Source organism: Rhea americana, unplaced genomic scaffold, assembly GCF_003343005.1.
Source record: "Rhea americana isolate MKP2758 unplaced genomic scaffold, rheAme1 scaffold_569, whole genome shotgun sequence".
In the NCBI taxonomy this organism is placed as follows: Eukaryota; Metazoa; Chordata; class Aves; order Rheiformes; family Rheidae; genus Rhea; species Rhea americana.
Window position 1 is genome coordinate 98828 of NW_028186722.1, and position 7613 is coordinate 106440.

The following is a 7613-nucleotide window of genomic DNA, read 5'->3' on the forward strand; positions in this document are numbered from 1 at the left end:
GGACGCTGAGCACCAGGCAGAAGCCGATGTCGGCGTGGTTGTGGATGAGGAACTCCTGGCTGAAGAGCGGGTGGCTCTTGGCCCGCCGGCGGAAACCCATGGCCGGGCCGGCGGCGGCGGCGGGCGAGGAGAGCCTGCGGGCGCTGTACCGCTGGGTGGACGCCATCCCCCTGTCCCGGCCCAAGAGGAACATGGCCCGCGACTTCAGCGACGCAGGTGGGCCGCGGCCCCGCGCCGCGCCGCGCCGCCCCCCCGGCCTCCCCGCCCCAACCCTGCTCCTGCGCCCCGCAGTGCTGGCCGCCGAGGTGGTGAAGTTTTATTTCCCCAAGCTGGTGGAGATGCACAGCTACGTGCCCGCCAGTTCGACGCAGCAGAAGCTCTCCAACTGGAGCCACCTCAACAGGTACCGGGTGATGGGGAGGGGGCTGTGGTGGGGCAAGCCGCCCAGAAGCATCAGCGAGGGCCCTTCCAGGCCAACAACCCCCCTGCCTGGACCCCTTCCCCACGGACGCCGTCCCCCCCGCCTGCCAGGTCAGGGCTCAGCCGCCCTCCAGAGCGATGTCCGTGTGCCTCAGCCAAGGGCCGGGCTGGTGGGGTCACATGTGACCGCAGTGCGGGCAGAGGTGGCCTGGGGGTGCCCTGGCTGGGTGTCCGCCTGGGGCGATGGCTCGGCTGCTTTGCAGGAAGGTGCTGAGTAAGCTGAACTTCTGCATCCCGGATGACATGATCCGGAAGATCGTCCAGTGCAGGCCTGGCCTGGTGGAGCAGGTGCTGATCCTGCTGCGGCAGAAGATAGAGGAGAAGCAGAAGCAGAGCAAAGCTGCATCCAGCCCGGACCAGGTCAGAGGGGGCTGTGGGAAGGGAGGCACCGAGTGCACCATACCCTGCGTGTCGGTGCTGAGCGCTGCAGGCCTGAGGGAGATGATGACATGTAGCTCCCCTAGGGCACTGAGCAGATTTGCAAACATGGAAGGAATGAAAGGCTGGTGTGATCACAGCAGAGCCAGGAGTCCTGAGCTGTGCTCCAGGCACTGGGGCAGATGAGGCCTATTTGCTTGTGGGGACTGCTTTCCCTCTGTGCACCTCCATCTCCCCTCCATGGGGACCCTGCTGTGATCTCCCGGCTCCTTGCGGGAGTGTAAGGAGCGTGGAGATGTTTGGCTGGGAGCTGAGCCAGGGACGCCTGTCTGCCGCTATGCTGGTAACCAGCCCACCCGGCGAGAGGAGGTCCGGCCAGCAGCCACGCTAGCACCAAGCAGGAAGGTGTCCATAAAGGCACATCAGAAAATCCCACGCCAATGGCCTCCGCCGTGGCCGGCCCCTCTGTGTGGGGCAGCCATCCCGCGGGGGTGCTCCGAGGCAGGGCAGGTGGCAGAGCGGGGCAGAGCCGGGCTGCCCCAGCGTCCCCAGCAGGAGCAGTGCACGTGTCAGGGCCGGCCGCTCTCGCTCGCCGGCCGCGGATGGCAGCCGTGTGCCGTTCGGGGAAGCGCCGCAGCCGGTCTCGCTTCGCAGTGGGAACAAGGAGCCTTGAATAAGGCAGCCTGGAGGAGCTGCTGTGAGCCAGGGAGGAGAGAGGGATGCTGTCTCCATCACGGTGGGACGCCTTCCTGCCCCACTGGTAGTCACCTGAGTGTCCGGGCTGCGCTCTCCATTTGTGACACCACTGAACAGGAGCAGGGAGATAGTCTGGGATTGAGTGAGGCTTGGCAGGGCATGCTGAGCCAACAGCTCCAGGGGAGGGCTGGCAGCAGCAGCTGGCTCCTTTCCTCCCCCAGGCAAACCTTGAGCAGCCCGCAACTGTTCTGGTCTTTGCAATCTGAAAGAGAAAGATAACAAAACCGCAGCTTTGGGGGCAGGCCGGGTAATGCCTCTGCCAGTTACTCTGGTACTCAGATCTGAGAGGTGGACTTTGCTGTGGGAAGCGGTGGCTATGACAGAGGCAGGAATTCAGACAGACCCACCCCAGCCCTGCCTTCGGACAGTAACACTGGCTGTTTTCCCACCTCTCCATGCAGGAGCTGGGCGCACAGGCAGCGCTGGAACGGATCAGTTACCTAGAGACAGGTGGGGTTGGTGCACAGCACACTGGGCACGAGGGTCCCAGCTTGGCTATGTTACAGGTCCCTTGGGTCTGTAACCCAAGCCATAACCTTTCTGGCCTCTAGGCCCTGGGGAAGGGTCTCGTCTGGCCCTGCCTCATGCTGAGGTACCCAAATAACGAACCTGGCCCAACCTGGCCCTGGTGAGACTCTGCCAGAAGGGGTTGTCGCAAGGGCTGGGGTCCAGGGCTGTCTGGGCAGGTCCTGTGCTCACTGCTGTGTTATACAGGCTACTCCTCAAAGGTGAAGAGCCACATGGGAGGGGGCTGTCCCCAGGAGTCTCCGGGGGCTGGCAGGTAAGGGCTGCAGGCTGTGCTGTGCAGCAGGGCACCGCAGGCTCATGGTGGTGACATGCCCTTCCCAGGGACTTTCTGGGATGGAGGGGCTGGGAGTTCCCAGGGGGAGACGGACCTCGTGTTGGAGGGAGCTCTATGCTGCAGGGACAGCGGTGTGTGAGTCTGGACACGGAGAGGTTAAGCTTGCCCATGAGCTCGAACGACCTGTGCGGTTTGGGAGGCGTTTGCCTCCTGGTTGCAGCTCTGTAGGCCGAGAGCAATGCTGCACAGGGGTCTTTTATTGTCCCAGCATTTCCCTTCTTATCCCAGACTGAACAAGAGCCACCACAGCTATGCCCAGGCATCCTCGGGGGACGCTGCCTTCCGCCTGCAGCTGGCAGAGAGGGAGCAGGCCCTGCTCCTGGCACAGGAGACCATCCAGGTGAGGCCACCACACACCGTGGCCCCTGCCACTGTGCCTCTGCAGCAAAGCACTGTCCTCGTCCTACCCCTGGGGTGATGGCAGCACCAAGACAGGGACAGACTCCCGGGTGCCCTTTTGCCTTTCTGCCAGTCACAAAATCACAGAGCGGTTGAGGTTGGAAGGGACCTCTGGAGATCTAGTCCAACAGTGTCCCGCAGTGTATGGTGTATAACGTAGCTTGAACAGGAGGTTGCTCAGTGCCATCCGCCTCCTGGACCACTCTGGGCGCTGTTCTCGTGGCACCCTTGGGCGTGTGCCAGCCTGGAGGTGGCAGTGCCATTGTGCACGTGGCTGATATCTTGTTCAAGTGCCCTCCCGGGCTGCTCCAGGGCAGTGCTGGGCTGCTACTGGCTACAGTGCTGTGCTTAATGAAAAAAAATCTGATCAAACTAGGCTAGAAATTCAGTGATAGCCCAGCGTGACCTGGATGCCTGGTTTGATCCGTGCAGCCATGGTCTCCTTCTGTAACAGAGGGTGTTTTGATGACATTTACAGGGCAAAAGCCCTCGTAAACCCTCTGCCCTGCAGATCTCTGCCTCTGGGTGAACAGCTTTGTCTCTCAGTCCTTCCCCCTGGCCATGCCGTGGATCTCTGTGACAGACACCTACATCAGTCACATGAATCAGTGGTTCCCAAATACTTCAGATTTTCATCCTTTCTCATAAGTCTTCCAGCCAAGAATATATAAAGGTGATGAAAAACAGGCCTGTAACACAGCTGCTTAGACACTGTGCAGGCCACTCTCTGTGGCCTCTAGGCTGTCACTGGGCTGCAGTCTTTTTTTAATAGCCTGGCAGTGGGGGATTTTTGGAACAGCGTCTCACTATCAGCAAGCTGGCTCACTGGCTCTGCCGCCTGGACTGCCAGTCAGGCTGCAGTTTGCTGCCCTGAACTGCCACGAGCTGATGGGCATTTCCACAGAGAGGGGAGCCTCTGGGGGCGCAAACCCCTCTTGGCAAAAGAGAAATGGGAAGTGTAGCAAAAGCCACAGTCTTGGGAATGGCCTGGAAACAGGGCTTTTCTGCTGGAAATTGTCTCTTGAGGCATGATGTTTTGGTAAAGAGCAAAGAATCCTCTGGGCTACCTTGGATGGGGAGATCTTTTAGGGAGGGTGTTTACTTGATGCACATTGTGGGAGCAGGAATTGAGGCCCCAATCCCAAATCTGTCACTAAAGCTTGCCACGCCTGTTTTCCCTAGAGTAAAAGATAGACGATGCTACTCAGTGAGGTCTCCTACGTGCCCAACAGCCACCTCAGCACGGCTCTACATGCCCTAGCCCTCTGCCATGCTGCCCATCATCACTTCTGGCTGTGGCTGGGGTTTAGCATGTCCACAAGTGCTCAGGAAGAGCAAGAGGTGGGACTGCTGAGAGTGAGTGGCTGTTCTCGGGCTCTGGGCCCTTTGTGGGCTGTCCAGGGCAAGGATGCCGCTGCTGTGGCTGGCCCAGGAGCTGGCTGTGGTTTCCCCAGAGCTCAGAGGTGCAGGGGGTGAGTTTAGGCTCATAGGTCTGTCTTCCAAAGCAAGCTGAGGGGAGGCACGTGCGATCTCTCTGCTCAGATCCTGCAGATGAAGGTGCGAAGGCTGGAGCAGCTGGTGCATCTCAAGAACATCCGGATAGATGACCTCAGCCAGCGCCTGCAGGAGGCCGAGCACAAGCAGAAATGAGCAGTGCCTTGCCTTCCCTGCAGTTCCTCTGCCTACTCGCTCAGGACCTCTCCAGTGGGCACTTGTGACAGGGCTTTCCTGTGCCCCCGTCCCACCTCTCCCCCCATCGTAGCTCCTCCTGAGCTGGAAGGCCGGGCTGCCAGCAGCAAGGGTGCTCAGGCTGCAGGAAAGGCAGCAGCAGAGCAGAGATCCCAGAGTGAGGAGGCAACTCAGGGCATCTCAGGTTCCTGCGGGGCTCTTGGCTTAGTTCTTCCTTTCTTTGCCTTGCCTGTTTGCAATGAAAAAGCCAGGTCGTTGTTCAGAAGCCTTCCTCTAAGGAGAGCATCAGCGGCTGAGACGCCGCTGCAGGAGGTCCCACCTACCGCGGCCTGGGGAGCAGGTTGCAACTGACTTGGTGTCTGACGGCGGTTTGCAGCGTGGGGACATCTCCTGGCTGCCCAGGCCTGGGAGGCGTGAGCTGGCGGAGGCGATGTTATGAAGTGCTGAGATTTAATCCGTTACCCAAAGCTCTTGATTGCGCTTGTAATCTCAGAGAAAATCTGTGCTGCAGCAAACAAAGCTGCTTGCGTGATCACTGCACAGGAGCCCCGGAGCTGTGTCCCGCCTCTCCGGCACGTACACGTACCTGTGGCGCTGGCCGGGGGACCGGACAGGCGTGGACTCACCGGGGTGAGGAGGCGGTAAAGACAGAGCTGGCAGCTCTGCCAAACACAGTGGAGATTCCTGAGGTCCGAGCGGGGCGTGTGCAGCTCCCTCCCGCGAGCAGCTAGACCGCGCGCAGGTACAGAGGGGTCAGCGTTGCTCTGCAAAGCTAATTCCTGTGCGTGACGCCGGCTCTGTCTCGGGGCTGCTAGAGCCAAGCAAGCAGGGGAGATCCCAGCCTCCAGTAGACCTCTCCCTGGCTCCCAATAATTCGGAGCATTTCCGCAGCAGCATTCCTGTATCCGTTGAACTCTGCCGGGTGGCTGCAAACGCCCCTCTGCACCAGGGCACGGCCTGGCGGGCTCCCTGCGGGCGTCTGGGAGCAGCTATGGGACCCCGTTTGCAGCCCAGGCGGCTCTCGGTGGTTGGAGATGCTCGGGGATTTGTGCGTTGAACTCGCGTGAGCCGTCTGCCGCCCTCAACGAGAGGCCGTGGGCTGGACAGCAGTGCTGCAGGGGCTGCGCCGCGCTGTGAGCTGCCTCGGGCCGCCTTTGCGTCATGCGCTGCAGCTCCCGTCGCCCTGCGGCCGGACCGTTTCGCAGGACACGCTGACCCCCGCGAGGCCGCGGCGGGAACGACCTCCCGGCCTCGCTCCGGGAGCTGAACCGGGCCGGTGCCGTGGGGCCGTCCAGGGACGCAGCCCTGCCTGTTTGCCGCGTCGCACGCCCGCTCCGGGCTGAGCGAGCCCTGACCCCGCTCCCCCACGGGACACGGCTCCTCTCCGCGCAGGCAGGCCGCCGCTTTTCCCTGCTGTCTCCCAGCCGGGCGGACGTGCTCTTCGGAAGGGAACTGGCAGCGTTTTCCCATGGAGATGTGTCCCGGCTGCCGTTCCCATCCCTGCCGGTCTGCTCCGTCCCTCCCTGGAGACGCGTCTGGGTCGCCTCGGTGGAAAGTGGCCCTTCCCCAATGCTCCGTGAGCATCTCCATCCCGCCTGCACCGAGGTGTGCAGGCTGGTGCGCCTGGACGAGGACCGGGAGAGCCTGCGAGCGCGCAGCCTCCGCGTGCAGCCGGGAGGCAAATCCTGCTGGATCAGTGCAGGAACCAGCACCTTGCCAAGGGCAGGGCAGCGGGACTAATCCAGTTCAATTTAAGCGAAGGGCAAGCGTTAGCCGCTGCGCAGGGGTGTGTTTTCCTCCAGAGCATCCCAGCTCGGCTGCAGGAGAGCCGGGACGTGGAGCGGGCTGCCCTGAGCACTGGGATGTGCTGGGGCTCTCTGCTCCGAAGGAAAGTGAGCCGACTGAAGGCTTCACGGATGCCGGTGCGGTGGGAGCCCCTGTCCCATGATGGTCTCGGTTCCTGGGAGGCTCAGCCCCCCTGGGACAGATGCCAGCAGCGGGAGCATCGCTCTGATGAGCCCCTGGAATAAGGGATGCACTGCCCATGTTAAGGGTATTTTGATTTCCCCTGGGGATTTTCCTGCCTAACCTCCATTTTGACCATGGTTTTCACTTTTTATTTTTTAATAACAAAGCCTGAAAAGAGGAGTGTGTGTCACATGAGATTTTCCAGCCATCCTTTTTTTTTTTTTTTCCCTTTCTCTGCTTTTGAGATAAAGCCGCCAGACTCAGGAGGAGGCTCTGACCGCAAAGAAGGTGTTTTCATGGGGATTTTCCACGGCACAAAAGCCCACTGCAGCCTGGTGCGGCCGGGAGATTGAGACGTACCGAGTGGCGAAAAATCAACGGGAAACAACAAGTTCCCATGGCAGCCGCCTCGCCAGGGACGGGACGGGACGGGACGGGACAGGTGTCCTCCGGCCGCCGTCCGTGGCACGCTCGGCTCGCCCTTCCCCTGCGGCGCCCGTTGGACGGGTCAGAGCAGCGTCGGTGCTCGGAGGGGTGAAGCCGTGCACGGGGCGCACCACGGGCAGCCAAACGCTGCAAAACGTGGCGCCGGCGGCCACGACCAGCAAGGACCCTCGGATCCGCTCGCTGCACCACAAGACCTGGGGCTTCCTCTCGCTTGGCTGACGCCAACGTGAAGCCTCCGACGTGAGTCCGAGGACGGCAGCGAGCGGCAGGCGGCAGCTCCCCCGCCTCCCCCCGCCTGCCGCGGGGCGCAGCCGCTCCTGCCCCGTGGCACGCCGCCTCCGTGCCCTCGCAGCCCCCGTGGGGCCGCGCGCGCGCCCCCGCCAGGCACCGCCCACGTGGCCGCCCCAAAGCGAGACGTTCCCTCGCGCCCGCTCCCCATTGGCTGCGCTCGCGCCTTGGCCACGCCCCCCCGCCAGCGGGAACCCCGCCCCTCGCCGGGGCCCGCCCCGCGGAGAAGACCCCGCCCGCGGCGCCGACCTCGCCACGCCCTCAGGAGCAGGAGCCAATGGGAGCCGTGGGGGAGGCGTGTCCCCGGCGGAGGCGGACCAATGAGCAGAGGGGAGCGCGCTCTTAA

At 62.4% G+C, this 7613-nt stretch overlaps 2 protein-coding genes across 2 annotated transcripts in view; one reads left to right on the top strand and one right to left on the bottom strand.

The window, feature by feature from the left end:
• The window catches only part of CDC25B (cell division cycle 25B), a 12637-nt gene extending 12537 nt beyond the window's left edge, over nt 1-100 (bottom strand). The window contains exon 1 of the mRNA XM_085319023.1: nt 14-100. Coding sequence (XP_085175149.1) covers nt 14-100 — 87 coding nt within the window. The remainder of the gene's footprint in view (nt 1-13) is intronic.
• Nucleotides 99-6754, top strand: SPEF1 (sperm flagellar and cilia associated 1). The gene is made up of 7 exons (XM_085319025.1): nt 99-216; nt 292-403; nt 684-840; nt 2016-2064; nt 2329-2395; nt 2705-2816; nt 4418-6754. The coding sequence occupies exons 1-7, from the start codon at nt 99-101 to the stop codon at nt 4523-4525; spliced, it is 723 nt and encodes a 240-aa protein (XP_085175151.1). The 3' UTR covers nt 4526-6754.
• The last annotated feature ends 859 nt before the right edge of the window (nt 6755-7613 follow it).

Bases quoted from the DNA above. Each gene is read 5' to 3' on its own strand.
- SPEF1 (XM_085319025.1), top strand. From the start codon at position 99: ATGGCCGGGCCGGCGGCGGCGGCGGGCGAGGAGAGCCTGCGGGCGCTG. The intron at 217-291 runs GTGGGCCGCGGC...TGCGCCCCGCAG, and splicing joins CCGCGACTTCAGCGACGCAG to TGCTGGCCGCCGAGGTGGTG. The intron at 404-683 runs GTACCGGGTGAT...GCTGCTTTGCAG, and splicing joins AACTGGAGCCACCTCAACAG to GAAGGTGCTGAGTAAGCTGA.